Source organism: Anabrus simplex, chromosome 1 (assembly GCF_040414725.1).
Source record: "Anabrus simplex isolate iqAnaSimp1 chromosome 1, ASM4041472v1, whole genome shotgun sequence".
Lineage (NCBI taxonomy): Eukaryota > Metazoa > Arthropoda > Insecta > Orthoptera > Tettigoniidae > Anabrus > Anabrus simplex.
Window position 1 is genome coordinate 564,835,981 of NC_090265.1, and position 16,500 is coordinate 564,852,480.

The following is a 16,500-nucleotide window of genomic DNA, read 5'->3' on the forward strand; positions in this document are numbered from 1 at the left end:
CTACGGGAGTCAAATCGAAAGACCTGCATCTGGTGAGCCGAACTGGTCCTCTGACACTCGCGGCACTAAAAGTTATACACCATTTCATTTCATGCATAGACTATCTTATTTTACAATTTCCCACAAGCTGTCTCATTCAGTTTTGCAGAAATGTATACTTTTTCATACTTCTTGGGAGGGGATGTTTCCTGAAGTAATGATGCAGAGCATTCCTCTTGCTCATTATGCATCATAACTTAGGAGTTAACCAACTGCTGGGATATTTTATAATTCTGGCAATACACAGGTGTGCATCATTTTTTAAACAGATTGGCTAATAGCTGAATTTATTTACCATTCCATCTTTAAAATAATGAGCTAGGGCATCAATATTTAATCACTGACAAGCAACTACAATCGAGCTGAGCAAGCAATGTTAGATGCTTTTGGGATTATAGGCCTAGCAGTACACACCAAAATTTTGAACTACAAGATTGAAAGTGATTTAAACACTCCTCTGCCAAATGAAAGGTTTACAAATTTTGCAAGAGGTAAATGAAAGTTCTGATGCAAAATCTAGGCTTAATATCTGAAAGTGCAAATTAATAGTGTATAACAGAACATCCCGAAGTAAAAAAGTGATAATTTACTATAAATCTTCCATGAATATTTAAGGAAATAACTATCAAATATAGTGAAGTTTACTTACCTGCTTGGTTCACAACCTCCCAAATGCTGACTCCTAGATGGTTGTCATAATAATGGTATCTGATATACCATAATACAATTCCTTTTAATTCTGAACGAATGCTGTTGACATCCCATCCTACAAATCAACAATCAAACTGCAAAAGCAGATTGATCATATTAACTTCCCACGAACAAGAATGTGATTAACATATGCAACAAACAAATGCAGATTTACTTAGCACCACAACCTATTAGAAATTAAATTCTGATTCCAACTGCCATGCCATCAGCACAAATTGTATACAATGAAAATCCATGACAGTGTCTTACTGAGGCTCCATCATGGAGTCGCACATGCTCTGCATATCCAAAGTAAATAGGAAGATGCACTTAAATATAATTTTATAGAAGGGATCTTTTCACCCAATCCATTCGACTTCTATGATACTTTTGCCACTAGCCTTTAAAACAAAACCCAGCATCAACTGTTATTGACAACTTCTAACTGAAATAGAAGCAACTTATTCACTCCAGAACAGGGAAAAGGGAAAATTGTCAGTTTTAATTTTTAAACTGAGCTCTGTTTTAGCCCAATCTATAAAATAGGCTACAGGCTACATTTACTAAAACATTCTGAATAATGATTTCAAATATCTCAGTTTCCTTTCCTTGAATAAGATGCAGGCAACATTTGAGACAGGACAGCTCTTTTCATCATAAAGCTATAAAGGGCAGTTCAATCTGAAAACAGTTATCTGAGCAAACAGTCCTCAATTTCATATATAAATTTCAGTTCTATACAATCAATAAAAGAGCAAAGTGAAAGAAAAAATCACAGGATCTCCAGACATTTCCACATATCGAGGATAATATTTATACAGGAAGAGAGTATGGAATGCATCAATCTACCACAAAACTTGACTTACAAACCTCCCTCCCCATAGACTGTGCAATCATACTGAGGAAGGCAAGAAACATAGCACATTTTGTAAAATATATATAAAGATAAAACACAAGAGATAACGTACACAAAATTACAAAAGTTAAAATAAATCAAGGCATATTACATTACATACAAATTATACAAAACAATACTAGTCTGTAATAATAAAAACAAATCACAACCTTGTTCACTGGTTGAATGATCTCCAGTCCACAGATCAGATCCTTTCTTTTTAAAAGCATTATTACAATAATAATTAAAAACAACTGCATTGCTTGGTATAAAAATCTGTCGTTGGTAATTTTCCAGATTTTCACCTGAAAACTGCTGTAATATGCAAATTATTTCTGGTACAAAAGTAACGCATACTTTTGCACCAAAAACCAATAGTTTTATACACTACAGGTAAGATCACATTGCTAGTTGTCGTTACTCATTATAAGAAGGGCATGCTCCACTTCAGCAATAGATTGGTGCCTTGTAGATGCATGGGGAGGGGCTTGTGTACCTAGTACCTTAACTTTGTGTTTCGAAGGAGGAATGCTGCCAAGATCAAGAGCATCAGCAACTTCGTCAGGCCTCAGAGCTCCTGCAATATCCTGGAAGGAAGGAGACAGATTCATCATTATACATACTGCTGCACATAAACTTCTCCTGTGGCAATATAAATTTCTGTGCACAAGCGCCAGTGCTCACTGGCACACATACGATTCTGAAACTACAGAGCTATTCTACATTAAAAATTAAGCAAATATTAAAGTGCTGCAAGAGGACAACTTGGGAATCAATGTTTGCAAACTGAGGCTACACTGTGCATATTTAGTTGTTTCTTACTCCAGGTATACGAAAATTAAAACAATTCAAATCTTTCTTTGAATCCACTGTTTGTCTGTTAACTTCTCAATTTACCAGCACAGTAATAAGGATTTTAAGGTGCAGCACCTTTCCAAAAAATATCGCTATTTTCATACAGACAGTATTTAGGTTCATGAAATGAAGCAAAATAAATGCAATTTGTTGCACTTTTTGTACGATTACTAAATTTTGCCACATTTTCCCTTCTATTTCACACTTCAGCACTCCCCCCCCCCCCCCTCCACTTTTAACTGCATTTTTAGAAGATCTGACAGAAGACAACAACAGTCAATAAAAATTAAAATATAATTTATGCATAACACCAGTAATTCATATCCCAGCAACAATGGCCAACCTCAGCAACAATTGCCAACCTGCAGCTATGAAATCAAATTAAAACTTAATAACATATTGCTTTGCATATCACCGATATAGATAAGTCTTATGGAGATGGTGAGATAGGACATGGTTACGAGTGGGAACGAAGCGACTTTATCTTTAATTAAGGTACAATCCCAGGATTTGCCAAGAAAACCGGAAAACCATCTTCAGAGATTACCAACATGGGGTTCGAACCCAAATGCACGGTCAGAGCTGCGCCAACTTGCTCGGTAAAATTTAATCAATGATGCTAAAATAGCTTAAACTAAGTTCAGTTAGTACTGGCATGAATTTAACGGTTACACCTATCAACTGTGTACTCTTGTTGGCCGTGTTAGTGTTTTACCAGTCCAGACAACACATTTTTCAGAACATAAAATCATGTCGCCGAAAGTTAAGGAGAAGTTGGATGCACTTTCAAAAGAATTCAAGATGCAATTTATTGAAACTGATGGCACCATTCTTTGATGTGCCGTCTGCAAAGTAAATACTGCAATCGATGACAAGATTTAAAAATTTAAAAAAATTAAAAAATTAACCAGCACATTCAGTACAGCAAACACGTAAAAAACACTGAACTTTGTAAGTCGAAACCTTGCAAACTACTCTGACACACGCCTTTGCTTCAAGATCTAATGTCATATCACCATTACTTTCACCAATTGTAATTTTACTGAGTCATTGTAGTATCTTTATAACCAACTTAACTTTAATTCTTTTATTATATGTTAATTGTAATTTTAGTCTCTCCAAGGTTTTTTAATTTTATTTCATGTATATATAAATCAGATGCCTGTTTCTATTTTTAAGTTAAGATAATGGCTGATGATGCCTGAATTCAAGGCAAAACATGTACCATTTTAGTTAATATGCCAAAGTAAACCAACTAAAGTATGACATTTTGTATTGATTAGGTGGTAAATTCAATAAATCAACTTATTGATATTATTCCATTGAAACTAGTAGTGCCGCAGCTCAACCTTGTTATTATTGCGGGAAGAATCGATACAAATGGTCATCAAAACCTTGCGTCCATAAGCATTCTCGGACACTGAAACACAATATTTTGAGACTTCCAGCTTTATGATGTGCAGTTCAGATTGGTAATGAAGCTGATCCTGTATCTGTATGGAATATTCTTAAAACAGATTATAGTCTCGGTATCATTCTTCGATGGACAAATGAAAAACTCGGAGACAGAAGCAAGTGCAAATCACAGACAGACTTGAGAAATGTAGATATGATGGAGCTGAAAGCCTTCATAGGTTTGTTATTTTACTCTGCAGCTTTCAAATCCAATCACGAAAGCACAAAGTCAATTTTTTCAACAGATGGTACCGGGAGGGAAATATTCCGCTGAGTGATGAGTAAAAACAGATTTGAAACTCTTCTCTCAAAACTTAGATTTGACAACCCTGACAACAGAAGTGAACGCAAAGAGATCGATTCTACAGTAGCAATTTCAGAGGTATTTGACGCATTTGTCAGGAACAGTCAGTGTGTGTTCAGTGTTGGATCCTCTGCGTGTATTGATGAGATGCTGGTCAGCTTCAGGGGGAGGTGTAGATTCAAGATGTATATGCCCAGTAAGCCATGCAAGTATGGACTAAAGCTGATGTGCCTTACTGATGCTAGGAACAATTATTTCTACAATGGGTAGATCTGCTGCGGTAAGAACTCTGACAAGTTAACACTTAGCACAGAAGAATGTCGTCTTTCGAAACCTACTCAAGTAGTACTTCGACTTGGTGCTCCCCAATACGGATCTAACAAAAATATCACTTGTTTAGTTCAATAGAAGTCCTGAAGTGTCTGAAAAACAAGAAACTTACATACGTAGGAACTCTCAAAACAAATAAACTGGAAATTCCACTGGCATTTCTGCCATCAAAGACTGGAGAAGTAGGATCAGGTCAATTTTGATTTACCAGAGACATTACTTTGGTATCAGAAGTCCCAAAGAAGAGGCGAGCTGTGATTCTCGTATCTTCTATGCACCACAACAGTGCAATTGATGCTGAGACTAATAAGTCTGAAATTACAATGCACTATAACTGCTACAAAGGAGGTGTAGATACATTGGATGAAAAGTGTGTGGTTTATTGCACTGGATGGCGCATAGCTATTTTCTACAGGGTCCTGGACATCAATGCTGTCAATGCCTTTGTCATGTACAATGCCTTCAAGGACAATCCTGTGAGAATTAGATTCTCTAACCTTTCCCAGCTTCCAAATATATTCAACAGATGGGAGAGCATTTCTAATGACATGCTGCTAAGAGAAAAATATCTACGGACAAACAGACCCCATCATGACATATGTCTTAAGGTGCGTCCACACCAAGATGTTTTCGTTAACTTTGTTAATAAACATTGTTAATTAACAATGGTTCATGAACATTTCTGTCTGTTAATAAACAAAATAGTGTGTTCATCAACTTTTCGAGCATGTTGATGAACAAAATTTCTTTAACTTTTGTGAATGAAACTTTTCATTAACATTTCGTGTTTTCATTAACATTTCGGTTCGCACGTGCGCAAAGACGCAATTAGAACACGCAAATTCGTGGCCCAGAATACAATACTTTTTTATTTTTCGAAATCAACTGTTGAATCGCAACTCGTATACACCATACAAATACATAAGTGAAGTGTAGGAGTGTTTCTCTTACATGATCCTTGGTAGGAGTCACCAGTCGCTAGGAATCTAACATTAATGGAGATGGCATTCTCATAATTTGTATCATTTCTTGCAATTTCAGGCCCAATTACTGTCAACAAGAACTGAAAGTCTTGTGGAGACATTCTCAGAAAGTTTTGAAAGCCTGCTGCATCATGAATTCAAAGTTCTGACATAGGCCTAAATGTCCTCTCCAAACTTAATTGTAAACGCTTTTCCAATATATATGTTTTGTCACACTTTGTGTCTGCGCTTTTCTCTAATTGCACTCATTAAAATAATGAAAGCTGCAGCTATAAGTACGAGTATTTTCTCCTTCCTGACCCTATCCATTGTAACCTCACAAACAGATATTTTGGTGTGCACACTATGTTAAAGAGGTTTGTTAACAAAAGTTTATTAACATCTTGAGAAATGTTTTCGTTAACATTGTTTATTAACTTTGTTTCGTTAACATTGTTTATTAACTTTGGTGTGGACTAACCATTAGACATTATCTGAGAACACCTATCAAAGGATAACCTCACTACACTAGAAAGAGTGAAGGCCATGTATCTTAAGAGTTCTCTACCTGGCAAAAAACGCTCCTTCGAGACTAACCTACAGTACGAGCTCACAAGACAACCATTCTATATCGAAGAACTGCGATTAAAAATACCATTGCCTTCTACAACACTATACCAAGCTTTACATCACAAACTGCAGGATAAAAAAGTGAATATATGGATAGATTTTTACCAGACTGCATGAAGACTCTATTCTGACTATGAACTATAGCACACCATAACGCGCTTCTTATTAAATGTTCATAAAAGTATTGAAAAAGACAGGTAAAACAACATGACTATGACAGTTACCTCACACTACGACAGGCATATCAAGATGAGTTGTCTGACTTATTTGTAACGAATGCTGCAGAGCAGCATGGGTCCTCTAGTATATCATCTTGCTAACACAGTAACTGTCGGTGGAAAGGGTTTACGGTACAGAAGGTGACGGTAGATGACTGCATAAGTACAGGAAAAAAATGTCCGTGCCCTGGTGTTGCCAAGACTTCTCTGACACCTACAGCTGTAAAGGTTATGATGGAAGGGGAAGGAGTGGATTTTCTGTGAACAGTATTGCCTCAGTTTCACACCGTTCATATTGCGCAGTTCCTGGAAGCATTCAAGTACTAATTTGAAAATGCCTAAAATTAAACCACGTTTCAGTCCATTTAAAACAAATACAGTAGTAGGCGAGTTTGGTGATCCTGTTTTTTCAACTGATGGAAGCATACTATATTGTAAGCTGTGCAAAACCAAAATATTGACCGAAAGAAGTTTACTTTGACGCAGGATATTGGTTGTGAGAAATCTGTGCATGCTCTTGAGCTTTCACCAACAAAAGCTGCAGTTCAGTGCTTGCTACCTACTATTGCTTCAACATCCACAAAGTCCCCACAATTTAGTAAGGAGTTGTGCAATGTGTTAAGTGTCAACATAAATTTCACTGTTTACACCCTCTAATCCATCTCTTGCTAGGTCTTCTCACTGCCCTTCTTCCTTCAATCCTTCTTTCTAGGCATGCTCTATGGGTTCTTATGCAAGGCATTCGCTTTACATGTCCACACCATGTCAGTCCTTAGCTTCCCTTCTATCAATTCCTCTTCCAGTTCCATTCTGATGTCACTGCTCCTTACATGGTCCTGCGTGTTTTTCAGAGGGTAGTTCATAGAAACTTCATTTCACTTGCTTGCAATTTATTAACTTCTCTCTGTTTCAGTGTACACATTTCTAGACTAAGTGAGAATGGGCATGAAGTACGACTTATACAGAGTCATCTTGGTTCTCATGGGCACTTTGTTATCCCACAGTGGACTGCTTACGCGGTTGTATAAACTGGAACTGCTAACCACTCTGTTTACTATTTCTTTGACTGCAGTACCCCTGCCGAGGTATTTGAATAACTGTACACATTGAATGTTTTCACCTTCAAGATTTATGTGGCAGCCAGTACCTTTCCTACTCATTTTCAGTCCGACAGTTTATGTTGTGCTAACTTTCATCCGATATGGTTTGAACTTTGCTACCCATTCATCCAGCTTAGTTTGTACCTTTACCTCTGTCTCTCCCCAAATGGCTACATTGTCAGCAAACACAAATGTGTGTAGTTCTCATCTTGTTCTCTTTTCGTGTTTTTAAGAATACTATCCATGACAGTAATGAACAACAATGGTGAAAATGCACTACCTTTTTGGATACCCTGTGTGGTATTAAACCATTCTGAATGGCTATCCCCAACATGCACACAGCTGCTATAGTTGCGGTAGAGCATCTGGACCTTGCCTACGAGATATTCAGACAGTACCAGTTCTCTGAGGCACTTGTTATTTATTACTGTATTTGAAAGATTCTCCAAGATATGATTTACGATACTGTGATCCTTCTTTACACAATCATTTCTGGTATGGTAATTTTCATGTCTCAGCATCATATATGAATCCAAAAATTTAAGATCCTAGGTCTAAACATTCTAATTTAGCAATACAGAACTATAATACTTACAACACGAAAGCAAGATTGCATCATAAGTGAACAATTTCAACCATCAACTCAAATGTCAATTTTATAGACTTCTATCTACCGTTAAATAATATTTATCTGGGGAAAGTACCAGGAAGAGAAATTCATAATTTACAGCGAAACAGCTAAATAAAAGATACTGAAATAGAATCTACTTATGGTTGATAATCTTCTTCCCAATGCTTTACATGATCTATGGATTTATGACATCCTCCGTTTATCGCATCTGCCGAATCAGAAGCTTAGTGTGTTCACAATTTAGATAATAAATTTTCATACCACGATGAGATTCACTACAACTTAAAGGAATATTAACAATTGTATTCTTCTTAATTTACTTTTTTTTTTTCACTCCCCTCTTCCAGATGAGATGATTGTCATTTATATCAATAAACGGCCTTTACAATTTTCTGTCACAAAACTCCTTTGATATGTTATTCATTTGGTATTTTCGTTTTAAAGCTCCATATTAACCTTTGTTTCCCATTTTAATTACTGTATACAATCTCATCAATGCACCATGTACTGTATATATTTTTCATCTCAATTTTTTAATAGAATGAGCTAATCTCTTTAATTAGGTATACTTAAAAACAATTCAAGGGAAAGGTACATTTTACTTGGAGCTAGTATAAAATCCAAACTGGCTAACCTCTCAAAATCTCAGACTACCAAAATGGCAGAATAAAGATTAATCTCTATTCTTTAACAAACAAGCAATCTTACAACTAGAAATTGTACATAGTACGTAAATTGTAAACATTAAACATGTTAACAAGAATAGTACATATTTTGTCTCATAATTTGGGACTAACTGATATATGATTTTTTTTAAACTTTCATCTCCAAAATGAAGAGGGGAATTTCAGTCCCTGTATGTTCTTGACATGTATCAAACCCCCAACAGCACTGGAAGATCAAATAGACAGTAGTGTTTCTTAATAACAGTGGTTGTCATATGTTTTTTGACTCACTCTTTTAATATTTAATTAACTGAGAGATGTAATTGCCCACCTTTTTCAACAGAACACAATCAGTGATTATTAGATCACTAAAACATTAAACACATTAACAAGAGTAGTACATATTTTGTCCAATAATTTGGGACATAATCAGCCACATACGATGTGGGACTAACTGACACATGATTTTTTTTAAACTTTAATCTACAAAAATGAAGAGGGGAATTTCAGTCCCTCTATGTTCTTGACATACAGGTAACAACATGTATTAACGTTGCTCTTATGAAATGGTATTAAACTGTACTTTTGTTAAGTTTAAAATACACTGGAAAACATTTAAAAAACTACAACTGGAATAAGTATGTAAATTGTAATCAATTCATATTAAAAAGCCCTTAGAGACTGTGTGATTTGGTGATACTTTGGAGAACTAAAATATTATACAATGCACTGTTGTTATTCTATAATGTCATGAAAACTTTGTCTCTAAGTTTCAATTAAATTGCTAATCCAATGTTCAGTTAAGACTGGATTGAAGAAGTCTATTGTTGAACAGGCTTTAACAATTAAATAGAAGATTACTGCAATGTGGGATTCCGATGGCAGGGAACATCTCTCGTAAAATGACAGTGGACAGCTAACAGGAATCTTGAAACTATTGAATTGGAAAGTCCAGTAACTATTGATGTTATTGGTTAAGTCTGAGTGAGAGGTCTAAAAGAAAGGAAACCAAGTGTTAAAATTTATGCCTCGACAGTTAAAAAGAACAATAGGGCGACTAAGAATGAACTACTTACTCCCTACTGGCCCCATTGGATGGGCTGCGGCTTGTTACTGTGCCTGTGTTTGACTGCTCGACGGAACGCAGCTAATACTGAAGGCTGGGAGCAGCCTTGCTGAGGCATGGCAGAAGGGGAATGGAAGGAGGAACTGGAGTGGGTGGGGCAAGTTTGGAGCTACGTGAAGTATATGATAATTTTGCAAACATGTCTAATATAATCACAAATAATGCATTCCCAAAGCTTACATGAAACATGTCAAACTGACTGGTCTGTAATTTTCAGCTTTATGTTTATCACCCTTTCCTTTATTTGCAGGGGTTAATATAGCAAATCTCCACTTAATTGGTATAGCTACTTCATGCAAACAACAATCAAATAAGTACTTCAGATATGATACTATATCCCAACCCATTGGCTTGAGTATATCCCCCAAATCATCATCAATTCCAGCTGCTTTTCTAGTTTTCAACTTTTGTATCTTACTGTAAATGTCTTTATCGTAGGTAAACTTCAATACTCTATATGGACATTATCCTTGTACTCAACAATCTTTACATACTGCTGCCTTCTGTAAATCCTCACATAGACACTCCCCTTGTTCATTAATAATTCCTGGAATGTCCTTGGAACCTGTTTCTGCCTTAAAGTACCTATACATATCCTTCCATTTTCCACTAAAATTTGTATGACTGCCAATTATGCTTGCCATCATGTTATCCTTAGCTGACTTCATTGTTAAATTCGATTTTCTAGTATGTTCCTTCAATTTCTCCTTACTCCCACAACCATTTCTAACTATTTCTTTCCAACCTGCACATCCATCTTAGTCTCTTTAATTCTCTGTTATAATATAGCAGGTCTTAACCATTCCTTACCATCTTTAAAGGTATATACCGTATTTTCTCGCGTAATTAACGCACTTTTTGACAAAAAATACAGGCGAAAACTTCGGATGCGTAAATTATTCAAGGAATTCAGATATTAAAAAAATTATTTACAATTCACTGACATTTAAAAGATACATCAAATATAATATAAACACAATTGGTCCAACTCATTTGCAGTTATAGTCATTTGGCATAAAATTCCAGCGTAAGATTTTTTCTCAAAAGTCAAATAGGGTAAATCGGGTAAGTTGGACACGTGGGTCTGAAGTACCGACACTGGAAAATATTCTTCCCGTTACAAGTTGACAATACGACCCAAAGCGAAATAAACATGAACTAATAAAAACACACCGGGCATTGAAGGAGGGACCCTGCTAGTTTACCCCAAACCGCTGGTGTCCGATCTTGTACGAGTGACCACCCTTTTTCTTGGATACAAATGCGGATCCCTCGCAGAAATTTTACCTTAGGCATTTTATTCATTTTAGAACAACGTATGGTGAAAGCTTTCTGCCATCAGCTGTTACAGCAAGCATTGCAGTATATCGTCGTTTTTCGCTTCCGATAGTGCGTACGGTAACACTCGATGTCCCTTTCTTATCGAATGTTTGACTTCGTGGCATATGGAAACTGACTGGCGTCTGACCTGCGGTTCCTATTTGGGAGATCAAATATTCCTTCACTTTACACTTCTCAATCATAAAGCAATGAAAATCAATTACTTTTTGGTTGAAATAATTGGTCATTTTTGGCATAATGTTCTTCGAAGAGAAAGTCCATTTCTTTTCATAAATTAATCATCCAGCCCCGGCTAACCTTCCAATCCGAGACATTGATTCCATCTGCAGTGGCCATTTCTCGTTGTTTAATATACAGCATTTCATGAGAACGGCACATCCAACATTGCGTAACGAAATCATATTTAAGCAGGTCCTCCTCTACTTGCGGAAACTTGTCGCTTTTTGGTCCGTGAAATGCTCTGAGAGACTTGTTGGTCACTCGAAGTGCACTTCTCTCTTACCGCAGTAGCACATGTTGCATCTGGACACTGGATACTTGTGACCCGCTGCCCTATTCCCATAGGTTTCAGCGTAACTTATCACCGCAAGTTTATATGATGCAGTATTACTTGAATACTTGCTCATTGTGAACTAACAAACAATTATGAGATCACAGAAAATGCAAGTTCCGTACCCTAAACACTCGTAAAATATGTTTGTACCAGACTGGAATAGAGAGTCACTAGTCACTTCTGGGCTGATTCTCTCACCGAACTAGTGCAGTGGTATTTCCTACCGGCTAATAACAGCACATTGCCCTGTATTTGGAATGCCACCCATTTTTGCAATAGGAAGGCTGCTACTTGAGTAGTTGACATCTTTATTTCGAAACACATACGGAGCTGCGTGATGGATGTTCGAAGAAGTGGGTGCATCAAATACGTGAACATTTCTTTTTCACTTTGGACCCAAAAATATTGGGATGCGTAAATTATGCTAGGGCGTTAATTATGCAAGAAAATACAGTACTTGTTTTCACATTCCTCAACAAATGCTTTAAACCCATCCCACAGTCTGCTTACATTTTTATTTACCCTTTCCCACCTAATCATAATTATTTTTTAAAGCTACCTCATAAAAAAAACTCAGCCATATGGTACTGCCTAATAATCCTACTTTTACAACTTTCCTTTCTATGACATTTATTTTTAAAAACAGCTTTGTGATCACTGATAAATAACATCTATCACTTTAGTTTCTCTATAGAGCTCATCTGGTTTTACCAGCACCATGTCCAGAATATTCTTCCCTCTAGTTGGTTCATCAATTTCTGATTCAGCTGTCCTTCCCAGATTAATTTATTTGCCATCTGTTGGTCATGCTTCCTGTCATTCGGATTATCTTCCCAATTGAGATTTGGTAAATTGAGATCACCCGCTACAATCACGTTCCCTTCCATATTGTTTCCCCACATAGCTGATTATCTTATCAAATAATTTCAAATCAGCATCTGTGCAACCCTTTCTAGGTCTGAACACTCCAAAAACATCAAGTTGCCTATTATCTTTAGAGATGAGCATTACACATAGAATTTCATGTTTGTCATCTTGTAACTTTTTCGTAGCTTACAAATTCTTCTGTCACCAGAATGAATACTCCCCCTCCTACTATTCCTATCCCGTCTCTATGATAAAACAATCCAGTTCCGTGAGAAAATTTCTGCATCCATTATATCACTTCTCAGCCATGATTCAACTCTGATTACAATATCTGGTAAATATATATCTATTAAATTACTTATTAATTCTATTTCTTTCTTTACAATACTTCTACAGTTCAACACTAACATTTTTATGTCATCTCTACTTGACTTGCAGATCCCTGTACCCTCATCACTGGTACCTAGTCAACTGTATTTCCCCGAATGCACCTCCCTATAAACCTTCTAAACCAACTTCCTAACATATACGTACCACTGCAGTTCCAGTGACGACCATCTGAGCGCAGATCCCTTCTCCCAGCAACCCATTAGCATCTAGACATCTCACTTCCAGTTTCCCATATCCCTTTCAGACCGTGTATGCACAATTGTGCGGGTTCGTATTTTATTTATCCCCGACTGTATTTGATGTTTTTTCGGCACTAGACTGGACTGCAGTGATTGTACGGGACACGTGGCGTGTATTTCAATTGTTTTTAGTATGCGCTTGACCGCCAGGGCGAAGGAAGAAGAGTTTAACAAGCACAGTTGATTGGCGAGATGGCGGGAAGCAGTAGTGCCAAAAGTTAGTATTTATTTATTGCGTTTATAATAATCTAGAAGCTTTACTGAATACCGGAATATATTCAATGAAGTGTGTACATTGGTTAGTGAACGTAAATTTTGAAGATACATCATCGTATGTGATACGAGGTTTTGAATTTTGATACGCACAATTGTGTGGGTCCTTTTTTTACGGATGTTAGTTTTTATTTTGTAATATAAACTATCAATATGTGTATTGAGGAGCATTTTAGTCAGTTTTTGACATACAAACAAAAATTCACACCTCCAGTTTTCTTTCAGGTCTGAAAGGGATATACCTACTCCATAGTCTCTTTTAAATCCCTGATCACCTTCAAGTCATATCCCTCCAACATAGTATTCCACTAATAAACTCCACTTCCTTAAACTATGTTAATACTTATACCTGCTTGCCTTACATTGTTGGTACCAACATGAAAAAATACCACCTTCTCCCTTCCTTCGTCCTTCCCCTTTAATTTCCTCAACATCCTCCTCAACCTAATTCCTGGATAACACTCTACCCTGGTTCCCTTTCCTCTACACACTTTCCCCACATGTCTAACAATCAAATCCCCTATGACCAGAGCCTCAACCCTATCCACCTCATTTGATCCCCTCCCCATCTGGTCTCCCCTATTTTCCTATCCTCTACTCTACATTTCCCTTTCCTACCTTTTCCTTTCCTTTTACTTCTGCACTCTTCAGCAATAGTTCCCTGTTCCTCATCTTCCCCCTGCTGTTCTACCTGCAGTGACTCATACCGATTTCTCACCAACACCTGTCCTGAATTCTGCAATTTCCCTCCCCTTAACACATTGGACCACTTGTCTTCTACAACTTCCCTCTTTCCTTCCCATCTCTCTATACAAGTCATTGTCAACACCAAGAAATTTAGTTTATTTTCCGGGTTGAACCGTGTTATTGTTTTCTGTACATTACATACAGTTTGCCGACGTTTCCAATACAGTACATTGCAGTATTCTTTGTCAAGGCAACTGAAATACACCTACTCGATCCGAGGCAAGCAGTCTCCCAGGCAGCAATCACACTACGAGAATGCTTCTTGACCTTGGTCTATATATCCTAGCCTTTCTGGCTGACGCAAGCCCCACTACCCGGCTATGACACATACCTTCCAAAATTCTCACGAGACAGCCAGGGGGCTTACATCAGCCAAAAAGGCTAGGACATATAGACTGTCAGGAACCACTCTTGTAGTGCGATTGCTGCCTGGGAGACTGATTACCTCGGATCGAGTAAAGGTATTTCAGTCGCCTTGACAAAGAATACTGCAACGTATTCGAAACATCGGCAAACTGTATGTAATGTACAGAAAACAGCAACACGGTTCAACCCGGAAAATAAAGTAAATAATTCTACACACCATGGAAGCTTCACCTCTAAGAAACCAAGAAATTATGAATGAATTAAAACCAGCACACCACAGCAGATTAATATTTTGTATAGCACTACACACTGAAAACTACTAACCTCAACTTTGGAAGAAAACAAGAGCTGATCAGAGGATGATAGGTGGATTTTGACAAGTGGAACAGCAAATCCTGTAGTCATACATGTTGATGTTGAAATTATTATCTGTAAGTTTATCTAAAAGCTGATGAAGCCAGGAAGCAGAAACAAGCTCATTGGAAGGTGAGAAGAAACAGATGTTGAAGAACTGGGATTGATGAGAATAAAGCTTGTCTATTTCACGATGGGAGGGTATGATGATGCGGAGATTGCCCTAGTCCTTTTGTGTTTCCACAACTGTCCTTGCCTCTTTTTCTATTGCTCGCTCTTCAATGCTGATCAGTCATTATATTTATCCTATCATGTGTTCCTATTCATGTTGCCATATACCTATAGTACCCGTCATCAATGGAACTACCACTTAGCATGTGCATGATTACTTTTTCAGTTGATCCATCATGTTGCCTACGGAGACACATAGGTGGACAGCTTCTCCCAGTCAATAGCTTATCGTGACGTAGGCCTACTAGTTTCCTGGTGCTCTCTGGCTCTCTGCAATTCCATCCTTTTTACATTTGATCTCTTTCTTTTGGTAAAAATACCAAGTATCAGGTTAATATTCAAGAAGTGCAGAGAGGTGTACAGAGCATTCAAAACATTGTCAGTATGATCTCCATAGCAACAATGAAAAAGGTTCAAATGCAAATATCATTTCCTAACCTATTCACTGTTGCTCATCTAAATCTCCCGCTAGTACTAGTACACTGCCTACTTTCACTTCAGCATTTAATTGGAAAACAATTTGTATCTTCAGTCATTTTTATGAAATTAAACTACAGTGGTTGGGTCTTTCCTTTAAGTACTTTGAAATTTAGAGGCTTATTACATCAATATTTCAGGCATTACTTTTATAGTTTTATATCAGAAGTTTCTTTTTTTTTAGGTTAGTTGCAAGAAAATGCTAACAGTACATACTTGTTTATTCGCCAAGACAAGTACAGGCACATGAGACAGTCTATCATCCCCAAGAAGAGTCTTCACTTCCGTCACAGCATGAGACAAATTGTGTGTGTCTGAGGCATCAACAACAAACACCAACAGGTCAGTGTCTTGAAGAAAGTTGTTCCAATATCGGCGAAAATTCTCTCCACCTCCAACTGAAATATATACACAGTGCATAAGAAACATTCTAATTAATCTGTAGTAAATTTAATTCAATGCAGACATTTCTGTTTGAACTATAGAGGCTTAACATCTAGACCAGATGTGCTGAAAGAGAAAACGGTTCCGAAAAATAAAGGAGAAAGGGGAGGTTGTTTTAAAGAAGATCCTAAGAACATTAATAAAAATGGAGTCCTGATCAACTGAAGAATGATGGCAGTGGGTGAAGAAAGGTTGGGACAATGGAAGGCAGGAAAATGAGAAGATTCCATTAGGTACTGCTAGGGACCTGGGAAAAAAAAAAAAAAAAAAAAATCGCATTTGGGATAAATGCGAATTTTTGAATCTTGTACTGAATCC

The 16,500-nt window shown here is 37.1% G+C and overlaps 1 protein-coding gene across 1 annotated transcript in view; it reads right to left on the reverse strand.

Moving 5' to 3' along the window:
* Positions 1-1,650: 1,650 nt before the first annotated feature.
* LOC136869933 (uncharacterized) overlaps positions 1,651-16,500 on the reverse strand; it is a 35,937-nt gene continuing 21,087 nt past the window's right edge. Inside the window, exons 3-4 of the mRNA XM_067144886.2 lie at positions 15,955-16,136; positions 1,651-2,211 (exon numbers count right to left, since the gene is read on the reverse strand). Coding sequence (XP_067000987.2) covers positions 2,032-2,211; positions 15,955-16,136 — 362 coding nt within the window. The 3' untranslated portion in view covers positions 1,651-2,031. The remainder of the gene's footprint in view (positions 2,212-15,954; positions 16,137-16,500) is intronic.